The sequence below is a fragment of the Pelophylax lessonae genome (genome assembly GCF_965119305.1).
Source record: "Pelophylax lessonae genome assembly, chromosome: 2".
NCBI lineage: Eukaryota > Metazoa > Chordata > Amphibia > Anura > Ranidae > Pelophylax > Pelophylax lessonae.
The window spans coordinates 722037566-722058533 of NC_138769.1; the positions used below are offsets into that span (position 1 = coordinate 722037566).

Below are 20968 nucleotides of genomic sequence, written 5' to 3' on the forward strand. Positions count from 1 at the left end.
TACACAACCCCACACTCCGTACACAGCGCACTCCTGAACCCCACACTCTGTACGCAGTGCATTTCTGAACCTTGCACTCTGTGAATGAATGAAAGAATGAAACCTTGGAAACATCTGAACCCTTTAACGACTCCATCCAAATCTACAAGAAAACATTTTGAGTAGAGTTCCACTCTAAAATTTGTACTTAAGCTTACCATCTTTTTTTTCTCTTTAGATAATAAAATGGAAAGAGCAAACAAAGTGGAGGCAACTATGGAGGAGAAGCAAATTGCCTCACCTCCTGCCGTAATCAAAGACCTGACCAGGAGAATCCCAATAGTAAGTATTCTGGAACGTTCTACTGATTAGTTAGTTCTGGGTGACCAGGGTGAGGAAAGTCCCATGTCTATAAAGAACAGGTTTGTACCAACTACAGCAGAGGAAGGGAGAAGGAAACCCTCTGAATATCTGGAAGCCATGTTTCCTCATATGGGGAACATGTTTAGTGAATGTTCCATTCCTGGAGAATTGGGGATGAGCGGTGACGGCAGAATCGCCAAAACAACAGAACGAGAGCGGCGAAGAGGAAGAAGAGAACGGTGACGAGATGACTTGTTGTGACTGCTTTTCTGTCCTACATCCATTAAATGCTCTGTGTTGGCTCTTGAGACCGATACAGGAGCTGAGAAATACAGTAAGTACCCTAAAAATGATCCTGCTTAGTTAGTCCTATAGATAACTAGCAGTCTCTCACAAACAAGCAGTTTAGGACTAGAGCAGGGGTATTAAATTCAAATTCTCATAGGTCCGGCCATTAAAATGTTTATCCAGCAGAGGTCCGAGTCTCTATGACTCGGTTTCATCACATTACGGCCCCTCCCTATTATATTAAAGTTTCCCCTTTTACATCAGTGTCATCAGTCCTTCCCTTTACATCACAGCCTCCCCCTTTACACTACAGAGCCCCTTTTACATTGCAAAACCCCCGCTTTACATCACAGAACCCCCCTTTACAATACAGCCCCTATTTACATTACAGTGTCAGTTTACATCACCGTACCCCACTTTACATTACAGCACCCCCTTTACATCAGAGCACCCCTTTACAACAAAGCCCCTCTTTACAATACAGTGCCTTCACATTACAGTGCCTGCTTTACATCACAGCCCCCCTTTGCATCCAAGTCCACCCATTTTACATCACAGCCCCCCAGCTGCCCAAGCAGCTGTTCCCACTTGCTTTAAACGCACCTCCATTGTGCCAGTGCCGAAACACTCCAGCCCAACATGCCTGAACGACTACCGCCCTGTAGCACTGACACCCATTGTCATGAAGTGCTTTGAGCGGCTGGTCCTGGCTCACGTGAAGGACTCTCTGCCATCCACATTAGACCCTCACCAGTTTGCCTATTGCAGCAATAGGAGCACAGAAGATGCAGTTTCAATGGATATAATAGAGGGCCTCCACAGGAATATCCCCAATATAGAGGAGAAAGGAGCCCAATTCCAGTCTATAATCAATTCGCTCCCTTGGCCAATTACCAAGAAGAAGAAGAAGGAAGAAATGTACAAAGAAATGATGAAAATAGGAGAGAAAGGCACAGGGAAGAAGGGGAGAATAGGTCTTTTTTAGAGAAAGGAAGGGATGCCCACTCACCAAAGAAAAAAGACGAATCAAGAAACCCAAGAAGAAGCATGGAAAAAAGAGAGGGAGTAGAGGAGGAAAGAGAAAACAAGAGGAAAAGAGACAGATAGGACCGGGAGTATTCAATATCAGTAATAAAACATTAACACAGGAAGAATTAAAAGTCCTAGATAAAGGACTGAAATATGCTCCAAAAAAGAATTGGAATAAATTTGAAACCTATATAGGGATTCAAAAATATATTCGGCAATTAAATGTGAAAAAATATTTATTGAGTAACCCTATAAAAAGTACAACCTCTACCTCCAACTCGGACCAGATACAGCACTTTAAGAAATCGATCTGTTTTTAATCCTCAAATACATGACAATAGACACATAGGAGTTTTTAAAGACATGGTTTTAGAAGATATAAAAAATCTGAAAATAAAAAAATACGATGAATCAAGAGCTATACAAAGTGGATTAAAGAAATTGCAAAGAAGAAAGGATATTATAATAAGACCAGCAGATAAGGGGCGGAGGAATCGTTATTTTAACTAAGGAACAATACGAGAACACAATGAAAGAAATGCTGGAAGACTCGGTGACTTATGAAAAATTGTCTAGTAACCCCATTTTGAAACATAGAAAGGAACTCAAACAACTTTTACACTTAGGCCTCAAAAAGAACATATTGAATAAAAAAGAAGCCAAATATCTTTTACCAGAAGCCTGCAGGACTTCATAAGAATAAAGAAAATCCACCACCAAGACCAATAGTGAACGGTATAGAATCTTTAACATCAAGACTGGGTCAATATATTGACTCATACATGCAGCCAATAGTACCACTTACAAAAGCTTTTGTCAAAGATACTAAACATATTTTACAGATTTTAGACGAACTACCTAAATTTGATAATAATATTTTTATGGCGACGGTTGATGTAGCAGCTTTGTACACTATAATTAATCACCAGGAAGCACGTGAATCAGTGAAATGGGCGCTGCGGAAGTATACAACGCTGGTCTGCAAGCAGAGGAAATTTATAGTAAGATGCCTAGATTTTTGTTTGGATTAAAACTATTTCTGGTACAATAAAACCTATTACCACCAAAAAAATTGGAGTTGCCATGGGCGCAAAATTTGCACCAAGCGTCGCTAATGTTTTTATGGCAAGATGGGAAGAAGACACGATTTTTAAAGACACTCCAAAGGAACTTTTTTTATACAAAAGATTTATTGACGATGTATTTTTAATATGGAATGGCACTTTCGAAACATTGGAAAACTTTTTAATTAAATTAAATGAGAACGATAAAAACATTAAACTGACATGGGAGATCAGCAATAAACAAGTGACATATTTAGATCTTGGAATCATACAAGATGAAGAAGAAAAGAAGATTATCACGAAAACTCACTTCAAAGACGTTGATAAGAACAGCTATCTCCCCACAGATAGTTGCCACCATGCGAATTGGATATGCAATATCCCGAAAGGTCAATTACTAAGACTAAAAAGGAATTGTAAAAGAAAGAATGACTTTTAAGAACAAGCTAGAGTGATTGGAGATAGATTCGTTGAAAAAGGTTACGATCCAATCTTCATTGCAGACAAAATAAAGGAAGTTGGAAATTTAGAAAGAAAAACCCTAGTAATGAACAAAGAAAAAAATAGAAAAAAAATTTACAGACAAATTACCCATTTTACTGGATTACAATATGCAATACAAAAAGATAGAAAAAATAATTAAAAAACACTGGGAGATTTTAAAATTAGATAAACACCTTGGCTGCAATTTACCTGAAAAACCCGTCTTTGTTTACAAAAAAGCACCAATAATCAAGAATATGATTGTTAAAATGGTGGTTGATCCGCCCAAAAGGAATCTCACGTTTTTTTTCGGAAAGGGATTTTATCCCTGTAAGCGATGCTATGCATGTTTAAAAACCAAAAACCCTAAAGAAAAAGTCTTTGATTTTAAATCTACAAGAAATGGTCTTATTCATAAAATAAAAGACTTTGTATGCTGCAACACTGAAGGTGTAGTGTATGCTCTAGAGTGCGACTGCGGCTTACAATATGTCGGGAGAACAAAGAGGCTATTGAGAATTAGAGTGAAAGAACACATCAAAAATATAGAGAAAGGCTTCGAAAAACATAGCGTGTCTAGACACTTCGACAAACACCATAACAGAGATCCTTCTAAATTAAAAATTTGGGCAATAGGGTTGCTGTGCTGTGACATCTGTTGCTGATCGGGAGAGTAGCCGGGATAGGGAGACTCAGCGGATCTCTGCGATGTGTCAAGTACCTGCTACTCACCTTCAACCTCATCTTCCTGCTGGCAGGATCTGCAATAGTAGGTGTTGGCTTGTGGCTTCTATTTACTGGGAACATTAAAGAACTAAGTGAGGGCGACGAAGAGATGTATATATTCTTTTTTGTTGGGCTTTATGTACTGATAGGAGCTGGTGCATTGATGATGCTGATTGGCTTCTTTGGCTGCTGTGGAGCTGCCCGTGAATCTCAGTGTTTGCTTGGGGCGTTTTTTGCCTGCCTACTTGTCATTTTTGCTGCAGAAGTCACAGCAGGAGTATTCGCATTTTTGGGCAAACAACGGACTATTACAGATGCTCAGCATTTATACACTAAGGCATATGAAGACTATTTGAAAAAAGAAGGAGGAAATGAAACTCTGCAAGATTTTCACAAATTTGCAAAATGCTGTGGAAATGCAGACCCCCAGAGTGCACAGCGTGTGAGCAGCTTGTGCTTGGAGGATCATAAAGAACACAAGGACTGTTTGGAAGAGATTGCAAAGGTGCTACATCACAGTTTCCAAATAGTTGGAATTCTTGCGGTTGCCACAGCCGGAATAACTATCTTCGGTATGATCTTCAGTATGGTCCTTTGTTGTGCCATCCGCAATTCAAGAGATATGCTGTGATCTGCCTATTGTGCCTTCCACCCCAGATCATCACCGTGGTACCTGCTGGCACAGGGACTGTTTCACACCTGTCGGCTTGGACAAACCTTATTACCCAAGCAATGTATAATAAGCAAAATGCTATAAGCTATGCTTTGTATAAAACTAAGCAATATATTATGAAAGTCGTTGCTCCGAGGAACTGTTATTGAATGATGTAGCCATTTTTAAATATTGCATTTTCCGGTTAATGCTCTAGGAATTGTCTCCTTAACATGTAATTTGCTACTGTATAAAGTTTCAATACGTCTTTTGATTTTGGTGTAAATTGAGACCTTATCTTTATATCTAGCTACAGTTTTATTCTTTTATTTAACTAAAATGTTAATATTGCTGTAAAATTACTGTATACATAGTAGATGTTTAAGATCATTTTATGCATTTTGGTTATATACAAAAGATAATAACTATTTGAAAAAAAGAAAAAAAAAATTTTGGGCAATAGAACCTTATAAGAAACACTGGAGAGGAAGCCACAAAATACGCTCCCTTAGTCAACGTGAATCCTACTGGATTCACACTTTGGATTCACTCACCCCTAATGGCTTGAATATAGAGTTCGATTTAAATTGTTTTATCAGTAATTTTTGAATAGATTTTAGAAAGATTTTATATCCTATTTATTGCCCTTTTTTTTTTTAGACTAACGAAATAAAGATATTTATAATAATTTAAAATACATGAAAATTTTAAATAACGGAATTTTTGTAAAATCTTACCTGTAAAATTCCTTTCTCTGAGTCCTCCGACAGTCGCCGCCTCTTCATATTCGTCACATATGGGGTATTAGACTTTGCTCCGAAGGAGTAGCTAGGCAACAGAATATGTTAACAATAAAGCTTTTAACATATCCCACCCTCAAGGGGTGGTCCCCTCAGTCAATACCCTCCTACTTCCTGCAACCATATCTCAGTTTTAGTGGAATAGCAGTAGAGTATACAATCAAACCCCAAAAGAGGGGCGAGGGCGGCGACTGTCGGAGGACTCAGAGAAAGGAATTTTACAGGTAAGATTTTACAAAAATTCCGTTTTCTCTTACGTCCTCCGACAGTGGCCGCCTCTTCATATTCGTCACATATGGGGACGTCCCAAAGCAGTGCAAACATGAGGGGTGGGAAACGCATCCGCGCCGAAAGGCAACGCAGTCTCCGCATCAAAGAAGGAACCTTACCAAAGGTAGGAAACCAGCTGGGCAACAGCAAAAAACAAGTGCTCAACAGGAGCAACAACTCAGGAAAAGACAAAAAACCAGGGGATACAAAACTTATCCCAACAGCCAGGAGTCCCCAACAAGGGACCCTAGGGAACAGCCGCACTAAGAACCTTGCGGCCAAAGGAAGCATCCGCCGATGCCTGAACATCTACTTTGTAGAATTTTGTGAAAGTGTGCACGGTCGACCAAGTCGCCGCCTTACACACCTGGGCTACAGAAGCCCCATGACGACAGGCCCAAGACGTACTCAGAGATCTAGTAGAGTGCGCCTTCACAGGCACAGGGGGAACCTTCCCCTGCAAAGCATAGGCCTGTTCAATGGTCTGCCTGATCCATTTGGCGATGGTAGAGGCCGAAGCCGCCATGCCCTTCCGAGGACCCTCTGGAAGAACAAACAAGGAGTCCGTCTTTCGAAAAGACTCAGTCGATTTAAGGTAAACCTTAATCGCCCGAACAACATCCAGAGAGTGCAATCTCACCTCCTTTGGATGTTTAGGCTTCGTGCACAACGAAGGCAAGACAATATCCTCATTAAGATGGAATTCCGAAACTCGTTTCGGAAGAAAAGAAGGATTAGGTCGCAAGACCACCTTATCCAAATGAATAACCAGGTACGGAGACTTGCAGGACAAAGCCGCCAGCTCCGACACTCTGCGAGCCGAAGTGATCGCCACCAAAAAGGCGACCTTTTTGGACAACATAGACAACGAGATCTCCCTGATCTGTTCAAAAGGAGCACGTTGTAACACAGATAGAACGAGATTCAAGTCCCAAGGGGGCAGAGGATCCCGCCTCGGGGGAACCAGATGCCGCACACCCTGAACAAAGGTGCCAACCAATGGGTTGGAAGCCACGGGACGTTGAAACAGAACGGCCAGAGCAGACACCTGACCCTTTATCGTAGCCAGCGCCAAACGCTGATCAACACCCGTTTGAAGGAAAGACAGCACACGGGACACCGAGTACGTGCGGGGTGAAAACCCCCTGGACTCACACCAGGCAAAATAGGCCTTCCAAGTACGGTAATAAACCTTCCCCGAGGAAGACTTCCTCGCGTTGATTAAAGTATGAACGACCTCCGGAGAGAGACCCCTCTCCTTCAGGACCTCGGTCTCAACAGCCAGGCCGTCAAAGCCAGCGACTGTAAAGCAGGATGGTATATCGGTCCTTGAGACAGTAGATCGTCTCGAAGAGGCAGACGCCACGGGGCGTCGACCGCCAGATTCACGAGGTCTGCGTACCAGGACCGGCGAGGCCAGTCCGGTGCCACAAGAATCACCGTGTTGCGTTCCGAATGTAACCTGCGAAGGAACCTGGACAGCAACTGAATCGGTGGAAACGCGTACATCAGCCTGTACTGATGCCACGGGGCCACTAACGCGTCCGACGCGTCTGCCCGAGGGTCGCGCGTCCTTTCCACGAACCTCATCACCTTGTTGCTGAGACGAGACGCGAACAGGTCCACATCTGGAAGACCCCACTTCGCGCACAACATCTGGAAGACAGCCGGATGGAGACACCATTCCCCCTGATCCAGGGTCTGGCGACTCAGATAGTCCGCCTGCCAGTTCTCCACACCCGGAATGTGAACCGCCGTTATCGCCGGGACATGAGTCTCGGCCCAAGACAGAATGTCGGCCACTTCTCGAGCCGCTCGGGCACTCCTGGTGCCCCCTTGGTGGTTGATGTAGGCCACCGCCGTGGCATTGTCCGTCTGCACCCGAACCGGGCAACCCTGCAGCCGGTCCGTCCAGCGATGAAGACAGAGACTTATCGCACGCAATTCCAGAATGTTGATCGGAAGGGAAGACTCCCCCTCCGACCAAGTCCCCTGAGCGGACAGAACGCCCAGAACACCACCCCAGCCCGACAGGCTGGCATCCCTGGTGATCACCGTCCACGAGATCGGACGAAACGACTTGCCCCCGGACACCAACGGGGACTGGAGCCACCACAGAAGGTTTTCCCTGGTGCGAAGACTCAACGAGATTTGAAGATCCAGAGATTGAGGTCGCCCGTCCCACCTGGACAGGATCTCCGCTTGGAGACCCCGCGTGTGAAACTGGGCGAAAGGAATCGCCTCGAAGGCCGAGACCATCAATCCCAGACATCTCATACACGTCCGCAGAGACGAGTTCGGAACGTCCCTGAGGGACCTGACTTCCTCCCGGAGAGTCCTGAGTTTGTCTTCCGGCAGGAAGACCTTCGCCTGCACCGAGTCCAGTATCATTCCCAGATAGGGGAGACGAACCGACGGACTCAGTGTCGACTTTGGAAAATTTATCGTCCAACCAAACTCCTGCAGAGTTTGCATCGTGACAGACAGGTCCTCCTCCAGACCCTGGCTGGTCGCAGACCGAACCAGAATGTCGTCCAGATACCCCAGGACAGAAACGCCCTGGGCCCTCAATAATGCCAGAACCGGTGCAAGCACCTTGGTGAAGACCCGCGGAGCCGAGGCGAGACCAAAAGGCAATGCCACGAACTGGTAGTGATCCCCCGCAATGGCAAATCGAAGGTACCTCTGATGACCCTCGAATATGGGGATGTGAAGGTACGCATCCTTCAAATCGATGGAGGCCATGAATTCCCCCGGAACCAGGGCAGCCACCACCGACCGCAGGGATTCCATGCGGAACTTGCGAACCCGCACAGAGCGGTTCAGAGCCTTCAAGTCCAGAATCGGACAAACCTTGCCCTCCTTTCTGGGCATGGTGAACAGATTGGAATAAAACCCCCGAAACCTGTCCCGATGAGGCACCGGAACCACCACTCCCTGAGCCCTCAGGTCCCGCACCGCCAGGTGCAGGTCCCGCAAGCGCTCTGGAGACAGCTGAAGATTTGAGGGAAAAAATCTGCTCTCCGGCCGAGAGAGAAACTCGATCTTGTAACCAGATCGAACGATTTCCAGAACCCATCTGTCCCGCACACGGGCCAACCAGGGCTGAAGAAAACCGAGCAAGCGTCCCCCCACCCCAAAACTGGGTGAGGGCGCCCCTTCAGGCCGAACTGTTATGGGCTGCAGGTCCGGATTGGCCGGACTTCTGTTTACCAGACCAGGGCTTCTTCAGAGAGCCTTGACCTTTGAACGGTTTGCCCTTGTAGTGCGGCCGAAAGGCACGAAAGGACCCCTGAGGGGGCCGAAAATTAGCATGCTTCTTCCCAGAAGCCCCCTTAGCCTTGGGGAAATGGGGCAAGAGAGTGCTCTTACCCCCGGTGATCCCCTTAATCAACACATCCAGGGACTCCCCAAAAAGGCGAGACCCATCATAAGGCAGATTGGCTAAGGTCTTACGTGAAGATTGGTCCACCGACCAACATTTTAACCAAACCAGGCGACGAGACAACACCGCCACGCTGTGCACACGTGCAGCCAACGGAATCAGGTCCAGGTCCGCATCACACAGATACATGACACCCTGGTGGATCTGATCCACCATATCCAGGGTCGCCGGCGAGGCCGAATCGGCCACTAGGACGCGCCTAAGCATCTGCGTCCAACTTGCGATCGCCTGGGCCGCCATGAGAGAAGCAAACAGAGCCTTAAGCATAGAACCCGTAACAGAATAAGTATGACGGGCAAGAGACTCCAGTCTCCTATCCGTGGCATCACGGAAAACAGGGGAACCCTCTGCAGGAATCGCAGTGGCTTTGTTCAAAACCGCAATTGCATGATCCACTGGTGGAGGCACACACCACCTTTCATCAGTGGCAGGCGAAAAAGGATAACGCAGCTTGAATTTACTTGGTACCGCAAAAGGTTTGCGCAGATCGCGCCATTGATCCTTAACAGCGCGCTGAAAATCAGCATTGCAGGGAAAAACCTGCGGCGTCCTGCGTTTCCTCTGCGTCCCATAAGCCGCCAAGGCAGCGGGGGGACACACTTCGTCCTGCAAACGCAGCGTTTGCTTAATGGAAGCAATCAACTCATCCATGATTGCAAGCTCTTCAGGCGAGCCAGGGGGAGAAGTATCAACCCCCTCAACTTCAGCCTCCACCTCAGACCCCACTAGATCAAGAGAGGAGCGGGACCCCGATAAGGAGGCCCCCGCCATAACAGCCCCATCACCTTCACCCTCAGAATCAGAGGAAAGAGCAACTCTGGGCCTTTTAGTAGATTGAGCAGCCACCAGCATTTGCACCTGAGCAGCAAGGCCAGCCACAATAGTGGCTAAATCCCCCCCTGGGGGGGAAACAGCGGTCCCCTGGCTTTCCACCAATACTGTAGGAAATTTGCCCTCCTGAGAATCCATTGCCCCTGTAATGCCAGACAACCAAGGGTTAACTGCCCCTTTTAAGCAAGCGCGGCAAGCGCAGCCCACCGCACCACACTCAAGCACAATGAGACCCCCACAGGGAATATGCAAACTGAACACAGGCAATGGATAGCAAGAACAGAAGGATAAAACCTGAGGAGACCCTCGCCGCTGCTGCTGCCTCGATCGGTGTTCCTGGACATTAAAACTGAGATATGGTTGCAGGAAGTAGGAGGGTATTGACTGAGGGGACCACCCCTTGAGGGTGGGATATGTTAAAAGCTTTATTGTTAACATATTCTGTTGCCTAGCTACTCCTTCGGAGCAAAGTCTAATACCCCATATGTGACGAATATGAAGAGGCGGCGACTGTCGGAGGACGTAAGAGAAAATTAGTTTTAGAAAGCTGTGCTGTAGAATTTAATAACCCTTCTTTGACCACTAAAAAAGATTTATTTATAGGTATAATGAATGAAGTTATCAATAGGCTAATAAAATATCCCTTGAATTTTAGAATAGATTTTAAATATACGGTTGGTTTAGTATATGTGAGTAGTGTAAGTATGACCCTTTGGTACACATATATCTTTTATTTTAATTTGGTCCGTATTTCCCTGAATAGATTTAGGAGTTTTTTAAGTGTATCACCTATCCAACATGAGATTGATATATGAGAATATTTATACTATATTGATTTCTTTAATTATTCATTTCTTTGGAACATTATCGATTGTATAGCGTGTTTTTATGAAGTTATTAGAAAGACCGTGTACGTCACTTCCGGTCTGTGTAGCCTCGGAACAAATATGATCCAAGAAGTTATGATCAAACTATTCGAAATATAGCCAAAATAGGGATTAAATAATACACGAACACTTAAAAGATAAATTGATAAGTTTAGCTGGTATATTTATTGAGACCATTTAAGTGCTTCTGTTAACCATCAGTATCTATGAACCAAAGTATCAAGATCGTGTAGCGCCACCAGGACTCACACAGGTGCCCAGAGCTTTAAAAACAGAAATCTCCTATTCATTAAATGACCCAAAGTCGTATGAAGAATATGTGAATAGTATATCTAGGTTTTTGGAGAAATACAACAGCAGCAAGCAGTTAGACCCAGAGATTTTTAAAGACTGCTCTGAAAAACCTACAACCTACACAGACCAAGGACCAATTCCTGAAGATGGTAGCAAGAAATTATCATGCAGGTTTGATAGGAGTTGGCCTGGAAATTGTTCTGGTTTACAAGATCCAACCTTTGGCTTTAAGGAAGGCAGGCCTTGTGTAATCATCAAGATGAACAGAATCTTGGGATTTAAGCCAAAGCCCCCAAAAAATTTATCTTTTCCTGAAATCCCCGGAGCAATTTACAATCCATTTGTTATCCCTATTATTTGTACAGGAAAGAAAGAGGAAGATCAACCTAAGATTCTAGATGTGGAATACTTTGGAATGGCCAGAATTGCTGGATTCCCACTGAACTACTATCCTTACTATGGAAAGCGGATACAGTCCTACTATCTCCAGCCCCTTATTGCTGTTCAATTTAATGTCACCATGGGCACTGAAGTCCGCATTGAGTGCAAGGTGTTTGGCGAAAACATACACTATAGTGATAAAGACCGCTTTCAGGGACGTTTCGATGTCAAGTTTGACATAAAGAGCTGATTATAGGCACAGCTTGGGTAATACCATAATTAAGTTCAATTTAACAAAGAAAAAAAAAAAAAAAAAAACTTTTAGTCTTGAACAAACAGTCATGTATGAGACCTACACTAAATATATATGCTTTACACTAGCTTTCTCCATTTACTAGGGTTAGAATGTAAAATCAAGGTGTAGCAATAGCAGCGAGTATTTTTTATACTGTAAATATAGAAAAACAAATAAATGACTTGAACCTTGGGACATGCCCATTTTGCTGTAAATTATAATTCCATAATCGAAATGTAGTAAGCAGTGTTTCTGGCCCCAATATATATTGCTACATTGTGTATTTTATTTTTTTTGTGAACTTGTACAGTAGCATATATGCAGACTCTACAGTATCCGCAAAGCCATGTTTCTGTTGTATGATCTTCCTTTATGTGATCAAACCTGCAGTCCAAGGTGTAAATACTCTATCATGGGAATAAAACTGGCATGGTATTTTTGTTTTTGTAAAAGAGATGGCCACCAATAAGAATATTTAATAGCACTCCATAAAGTCATGTCAGTGTGGCTTTGATGTTATTTAGGGGGGAAGGGGGTTCTTTCCTATTTTCTGTTTAGCTTCAGTTACATTTATGAGGTGATGGGTTGTTCTGCGCTTTGTATTTAATGCATTTTTTTTTTAATTCAATCCTCCCTTTATTTCTTATTTCATGAAGGTGTGTTGAGGCCTGGGTCAGACTGTCACTTTTTTGCAAGGAATAGGGCTAATTGTTTTGAGTTATATGTTTTTTTTTTTTTTTAGATTTTTTAGGAAGCATCAACGTTTGGTGCTGTGTCTTTACAAATGTTTTAACCATTTTCATGGTGGAAGAATTTTAAATTTATGCAGTTGTACAATTTTATTTTTCCTCAAGAGAAAAACGAATGTATGAAATAAACCAAAGTCACGTGTTGAAAAATAAATCTTTATTTAAAAAAAGAAAAATGCAATGCAGTATCCATAGGATGTATTATGTGTCTACTGTGTGCACATTGTTCAAAAATCTGTAATATTTGCAAAGAGTACAGTGCTCTTTCAGTCAAAACATCAGACAATAAAATGAATAAATAAAAAAAAAAAAAAAATAGTAAGCATCGGAGACCGGACGGTCTCTTAAGGCGAGGCATTCTATGCAGACTCCACCCCTACCGAGGAAGTCACAGCTGAGAGAACATTGACGTAACACGTATAGGGGGCGGAGCCTGCATACCCGACGTCACATCCCTTCCTGAACTGTGATGAGAGGCTTTAGAGGGAGAGACCAGAGCAAATAAGAATACTTAAAATGCAATACCACACCCAAGAATTTAAATTTTGGAATAACTCAAGTTTTAGGGGGATTGTACCTGAAGAGGGAATTTGGGAGTTTGTGTTAAAGGGGGGGATTTGGGAGCAGGACCACTGATAGAATTCATGGGGCCCCGTACAGTCAACCTGACGAGGCCCCACTTCAGCCCCACCCTCAACCCCACCCCAGACCCGCCTTCAAACAAAGTGTTTGTTTTTCAAGTTTTAAAAAGAGAAGTTAAAAGAAGAAGAGTGGAGAGAAAAGATAGAAAGGGCATTGAAAGCAGAGGAGAAGTCGATTCCTGCACCATTTGACAGTTCGCACTGCGATCTGGGGGTGTCATTGCCTTTACATTGACACCCCCAGCGGTTTGCAGAGAGCAGTGTGAACCAGTGTGCGATACAGGTGCGATGCGGTAGCTGACACCGAAACGCAGGGTTTCCCTTATAGCACCAGGGTGAACCGTCACTAAGAGCCCCTCCAAGTTCCCTCAGGGCTCCTAGTAATGTCCTCCCCCTCTGGCATTTATACTCCTAAAAGTACTAAACTCACCACACTGGCTGAACATATAGAAAGGGTCCAAGAGGAAGAAGAGAACGGTGATGAGATGACTTGTTGTGACTGCTTTTCTTTCCTACATCCATTAAATGCTCTGTGTTGGCTCTTGAGACCGATACAGGAGCTGAGAAATACAGTAAGTACCCTAAAAATGATCCTGCTTAGTTAGTCCCATAGATAACTAGCAGTCTCTCACAAACAAGCAGTTTAGGACTAGAGCAGGGGTATTGAATTCAAATTCTCAGAGGTCCGGCCATTAAAATGTTTATCCAGCAGAGGTCCGAGTCTCTATGACTCGGTTTCATCACATTACAGCCCCTCCCCATTATATGACAGTAATAAGCAGTGACAGGTACTCTTTATGGAGGGATCGGGGGTCTAAAAGACCCCAAACCCCTCCTCAGTATTCAAAAATGCAATTTTCTGCCTTTTGAATACATTGAAATGCAGTCACTTTTTTAAATTCGGCGTCTTTAGCCGCCAAGTAACCCGGACGTGACATCATGGACGCCGCTTCTGGATTACATCATCGGAGACCCGATCGAAGCCAAATCCGCTATGTACAGAGTGCAGAGTTCAGGGGTGCATTACATATAGAATGCAGGGTTCAGGGGCGCATCACACACAGCGTTCAGGGTTCAGGTTTGCGCTATGTACTGTAAGATTCTGGTACCTTTGGTACCCTTATTTTCCATTTTCCTTTCAATATTGCGTCCCACCTTTCTAGTTAGGTGGAACGCATACACCTTTAAGACGGATGACATCATCGCTGAGCGCCGCTGAGCGGCTATTTCAATCGCCGGCGTTCTCTCTCATGTTGTTCGTTCAATGCCATCTGTGAAGCAGCCATACCTGATGTCACTCGCTCTTGTATCTCGCTACCTGAACTTGTTTCACTATCTGATCCTGTATTTCGCTACCCGATCACTCTTGGCATACTGCTTTCACTCTATTGTGCCTACATGCTTACAAGCCTTGTCTTGCTGCCGGAACCTCCAGCTATTTGCCTTTACCTGGAACAGACCGGAACATCGCTACTGATCCCGTATCTCGCTACCGGATCACTCCCTCACTACTGGACCCCTCTACTTACTAACCTTACTAGTGATAAGTACCCCACAGGGGAATCCTCCATAACTAACTTACACTATCTACCTCTGCACATTAAGGACTGTTACTATCTATGCATACTAATTCTATCATCTGCACTGTTACATAGATTGCTAGCTCTTGAGTCTACTACCATCTATCCTTGCACTGGGTTAGTCATCTGCTGTCCTTACCACCTGTTACCATACATGATTACTAACCTATCTGCATTCTACCTACTACCATCTACTACTCTCCTGAACAATACTATCAAGTGCTTACCATTACTGTCACTGCTCACACCTGTCCCTTCAGCACATCACCTCCATACTATCATATACATCCTATCACTCCAGGAACATCTTATTGAGTGTGTGTATATCTGTATGCTGAAGCAGACAGGCCCACAGTGATGAGTCTGGAGAGTTGGATCTGGTATTCCAACACATCTCTACATGACTACTGAGTGGAGATTCTGCAGCTGCAAATCCAGCTTACTATAAAAACGCAGGAGCGTTACATGTACAGAGTGCAGGGTTCAGGGGTGCATTACACACAGAATGCAGGGTTCAGGGGTGCGCTATGCACAGAGTGCAGAGTTCCAGGGTGCATTACACACAGAATGCAGGGTTCAGGAGAAAATGCTTTCGAAAATTGTATTATAATATTAAAGCAACACAGTTTCGAATGGAATGGGGACGGGTTAGTAGGTTCGCACCTCATATGAGTTACTGATGTCTGCGACCCCACTGGGAGGATTCTGCTCACTTCTTCTCCTGCTGAGATGACAGGAAGTGAGAAGAAACTATCCCGGTTTAGGACACAGAAAAGAATGAAACCTTGGAAACATCTGAACCCCTTACCCACTCCATCCAAATCTACAAGAAAACATTTTGAGTGGAGTTCCACTCTAAAATGTGTACTTAAGCTTACCATCTTTTTGTTTTTCTCTTTAGATAAGAGCAAAAAAAGTGGAGGCAACTATGGAGGAGAAGCAAATTGTCTCACCTCCTGCCGTAATCAAAGACCTGACCAGGAGAATCCCAATAGTAAGTATTCTGGAACGTTCTACTGATTAGTTAGTTCTGGGTGACCAGGGTGAGGAAAGTCCCATGTCTATAAAGAACAGGCTTGTACCAACTACAGCAGAGGAAGGGAGAGGGAAACCCTCTGAATATCTGGAAGCCATGTTTCCTCATATGGGGAACATCTTTAATGAACGTTCCTTTCCTGGAGAATTGGGGGATGAGCGGTGACGGCAGAATCGCCAAAACAACAGAACTTGAGCGGCGAAGAGGAAGAAGAGAACGGTGACGAGATGACTTGTTGTGACTGCTTTTCTTTCCTACATCCATTAAATGCTCTGTGTTGGCTCTTGAGACCGATACAGGAGCTGAGAAATACAGTAAGTACCCTAAAAATGATCCTGCTTAGTTAGTCCCATAGATAACTAGCAGTCTCTCACAAACAAGCAGTTTAGGACTAGAGCAGGGGTATTGAATTCAAATTCTCAGAGGTCCGGCCATTAAAATGTTTATCCAGCAGAGGTCCGAGTCTCTATGACTCGGTTTCATCACATTACAGCCCCTCCCTATTATATTACAGTTTCCCCTTTTACATCAGTGTCATCAGTCCTTCCCTTTACATCACAGCCTCCCCCTTTACACTACAGAGTCCCTTTTACATTGCTAAACCCCCGCTTTACATCATACAATACAGCCCCTATTTACATTACAGTGTCAGTTTACATCACCGTACCCCACTTTACATTACAGCACCCCCTTTACATCAGAGCACCCCTTTACAACAAAGCCCCTCTATACAATACAGCCCCTTTTCATTACAGTGCCTGCTTTACATCACAGCCCCCCTTTGCATCCAAGTCCACCCATTTTACATCACAGCCCCCCAGCTGCCCAAGCAGCTGTTCCCACTTGCTTTAAACGCACCTCCATTGCGCCAGTGCCGAAACACTCCAGCCCAACATGCCTGAATGACTACCGTCCTGTAGCACTGACACCCATTGTCATGAAGTGCTTTGAGCGGCTGGTCCTGGCTCACCTGAAAGGACTCTCTGCCATCCATATTAGACCCTCACCAGTTTGCCTATTGCAGCAATAGGAGCACAGAAGATGCCGTTTCCATGGCACTGCACTAACAATGGATATAATAGAGGGCCTCCACAGGAATATTCCCAATATAGAGGAGAAAGGAGCCCAATTCCAGTCTATATTCAATTCGCTCCCTTGGCCAATTACCAAGAAGAAGAAGGAAGAAATGTACAAAGAAATGATGAAAATAGGAGAGAAAGGCACAGGGAAGAAGGGGAGAATAGATCTTTTTTAGAGAAAAGAAGGGATGCCCACTCACCAAAGAAAAAAGACGAATCAAGAAACCCAAGAAGAAGCACTGAAATATGCTCCAAAAAAGAATTGCAATAAATTTGAAACCTATATAGGGATTCAAAAATATATTCGGCAATTAAAATGTGAAAAAATATTTATTGAGTAACCCTATAAAAAGTACAACCTCTACCTCCAACTCGGACCAGATACAGCACAGCACTTTAAGAAATCGATCTGTTTTTAATCCTCAAATCCATGACAATAGACACATAGGAGTTTTTATAGATATGGTTTTAGAAGATATAAAAAAACTGAAAATAAAAAAATACGATGAATCAAGAGCTATACAAAGTGGATTAAAGAAATTGCAAAGAAGAAAGGATATTATAATAAGACCAGCAGATAAGGGCGGAGGAATCGTTATTTTAACTAAGGAACAATACGAGAACACAATGAAAGAAATGCTGGAAGACTCGGTGACTTATGAAAAATTGTCTAGTAACCCCCTTTTGAAACATAGAAAGGAACTCAAACAACTTTTACACTTAGGCCTCAAAAAGAACATATTGAATAAAAAAGAAGCCAAATATCTTTTACCAGAAGCCTGCAGGACTCCAATTGTATATATGTTACCAAAAATTCACAAGAATAAAGAAAATCCACCACCAAGACCAATAGTGAACGGTATATTATCTTTAACATCAAGACTGGGTCAATATATTGACTCATACATGCAGCCAATAGTACCACTTACAAAAGCTTTTGTCAAAGATACTAAACATATTTTACAGATTTTAGACGAACTACCTAAATTTGATAATAATATTTTTATGGCGACGGTTGATGTAGCAGCTTTGTACACTATAATTAATCACCAGGAAGCACGTGAATCAGTGAAATGGGCGCTGAGGAAGTATACAACGCTGGTCTGCAAGCAGAGGAAATTTATAGTAAGATGCCTAGATTTTTGTTTGGATAAAAACTATTTCTGGTACAATAAAACCTATTACCACCAAAAAATTGGAGTTGTCATGGGCGCAAAATTTGCACCAAGCGTCGCTAATGTTTTTATGGCAAGATGGGAAGAAGACACGATTTTTAAAGACACTCCAAAGGAACTTTTTTTATACAAAAGATTTATTGACAATGTATTTTTAATATGGAATGGCACTTTCGAAACATTGGAAAACGTTTTAATTAAATTAAATGAGAACGATAAAAACATTAAACTGACATGGGAGATCAGCAATAAACAAGTGACATATTTAGATCTTGGAATCATACAAGATGAAGAAGAAAAGAAGATTATCACGAAAACTCACTTCAAAGACGTTAATAAGAACAGCTATCTCCCCACAGATAGTTGCCACCATGCGAATTGGATATGCAATATCCCTAAAGGTCAATTACTAAGACTAAAAAGGAATTGTACCAGAAAGAATGACTTTGAAGAACAAGCTAGAGTGATTGGAGATAGATTCGTTGAAAAAGGTTACGATCCAATCTTCATTGCAGACAAAATAAATGAAGTCGGAAATTTAGAAAGAAAAACCCTAGTAATGAACAAAGAAAAAAATCGAAAAAACTTTACAGACAAATTACCCATTTTACTGGATTACAATATGCAATACAAAAAGATAGAAAAAGTAATTAAAAAACACTGGGAGATTTTAAAATTAGATAAACACCTGGGCTGCAATTTACCTGAAAAACCCGTCTTTGTTTACAAAAAAGCAACAATAATCAAGAATATGATTGTTAAAACGGTGGTTGATCCGCCCAAAAGGAATCTCACGTTTTTTTCCGGAAAGGGATTTTATCCCTGTAAGCGATGCTATGCATGTTTAAAAACCAAATATCCTAAAGAAAAAGTCTTTGATTGTAAATCTACAAGAAATGGTCTTATTCATAAAATAAAAGACTTTGTATGCTGCAACACTGAAGGTGTAGTGTATGTTCTAGAGTGCGACTACGGCTTACAATATGTCGGGAGAACAAAGAGGCTATTGAGAATTAGAGTGAAAGAACACATCAAAAATATAGAGAAAGGCTTCGAAAAACATAGCGTGTCTAGACACTTCGACAAACACCATAACAGAGATCCTTCTAAATTAAAATTTTGGGCAATAGAACCTTATAAGAAACACTGGAGAGGAAGCCAGATTTACCCCATTATACCACCAAGCAGATGAAGGTCCCCCAGGTTTTTTTTTTTTTTTTAGGGAAACCTAGCACCCCATGGGGATACAGGGGATCCACTGGAAATCCCTCTGGGGGAAAAAGAAACAACAAAGATGAAGGAGAGCCGGCCGACGCCTCCAAAAAAAGAAAACACCATTAGGCACTGGTGTTTTTAATATCAGCGGAACTCCCTCGAATAAGGAAGAAATTATGGTTTTAGATAAGGGGCTGAAATATGCCCCTGTCAATAACCTCAATAAGTTTAACACCTATGTCAATTTACAAAAGTAGGTACGGACTCTTAATCAAAAGAAGTATTTCTTGGCTAAACCAGATAACCGTCCCTCCGTAGTGGAGAGATCACATCATTCCACCCTCAAAAATAAATCGGTCTTTAATCCACTGAATAAGGACAACAAGTACTTGGAGGTGTTTAAAAATTTGGTGACACATGATCTGGAACACTTAAAAGTAAAAAAGATTCACGATCCTCAATGGATTAAGACTGGGATAACTAGCTTGGAAAACAACAAGCAGTTAGTAATAAGACCAGCTTGTAAGGGTGGGGGAATAGTAGTTATGAGTGCGAAATATTATAGAAATGAAATGATGAGACAGTTGTCCGATAGAGAAACGTATTCCCCACTCAACCACAACCCCATGAGTGAATACAAATTAGTGTTGGAGAGACTGATTAAAAAAGGTCTGAGTAAGGAAATCTTGAAAAAAAAAGAAGCTTTATACCTGAACCCTATGGCGTGTAGAACCCCTGTTATATATTTCCTTCCCAAGATACAGAAGGATATTAATAAACCTCCCGGGAGAACAATTATTAATGGCATAGACTCTAAGTTCAAGACTTGGCCAATATATTGATTTCTATTTGCAACCTCTAGTCACACTGACAGAAGCATTTGTGAAGGATACCAAGCATATCATCCAATCCCTGCAACACTTAAAGAGTACCGAGGACTGTATTCTGGCTACAGCAGACGTCAGTTCTCTGTACACTATTATTGGACATAAAGCTGCTTTAGGAGCAGTAAAGTGGACTTTGCAGGATACAGAACTTGATGAAGACCATGCTAAATTTATTTTGGAGTGCCTGAAGTTTTGTTTAGGCCACAATTATTTTTGGTATGCAGAAGACTATTTCCTTCAGATCAGGGGGGTTGCTATGGGGGCAAGGTTTGCCCCATGTGTAGCAAATCTTTTTATGGCCCAGTGGGAGAGTGGTCATTTTTTTTGGATAGACCCACTGAACTTATATGTTATAAAAGGTTAATTGATGATTTACTGATTATATGGAAGGGTGATATCGATTCTTTTAAAAAATTAAAAAATAAGATGAATGATAACAATAGGGGCATTACACTAACCTGCACTGAAGCCATACATTTCCTTGATTTGGAAATATATAAAAAAGATGGACAGGTTTGTACAAGAACTGGCTGTTTAATATCCCCAGAGGACAACTGGTCCATATTAAGAGGAACTGCTCTAGCCAGGAGGATTATATTACTCAGTCCAAAGTGTTGATTGATCGCTTTCGGGCTAAAGGCTATAATATGAATAAAGTTTCTTCAGATCAGGAAGGAGTTAAAGCATTGGACAGGAATGCACTTCTGACTGACACAATCAGATCTGTACCTGACAAAAGGGATTATAGACTTATCTTTGACTATAATTTTCAACACAAAGCAGTGGAACGGATCATCAAAAAGCATTGGGATGTTTTGA

At 42.8% G+C, this 20968-nt stretch overlaps 1 protein-coding gene and 1 pseudogene across 2 annotated transcripts; both read left to right on the forward strand.

The window, feature by feature from the left end:
* Positions 1-3849: 3849 nt before the first annotated feature.
* On the forward strand, positions 3850-4869 carry LOC309547299 (tetraspanin-2-like). Its single transcript, XM_082247132.1, has one exon. It carries the CDS (start codon positions 4042-4044, stop codon positions 4561-4563), a length of 522 nt encoding a protein of 173 aa, XP_082103258.1. The 5' UTR covers positions 3850-4041; the 3' UTR covers positions 4564-4869.
* A 5949-nt stretch (positions 4870-10818) lies between these two features.
* LOC309548284 (sodium/potassium-transporting ATPase subunit beta-1-like) lies at positions 10819-12277 on the forward strand (annotated as a pseudogene). The gene is made up of 2 exons: positions 10819-10840; positions 10973-12277. The product of its transcript is annotated as a sodium/potassium-transporting ATPase subunit beta-1-like (transcript).
* Positions 12278-20968: the final 8691 nt, after the last annotated feature.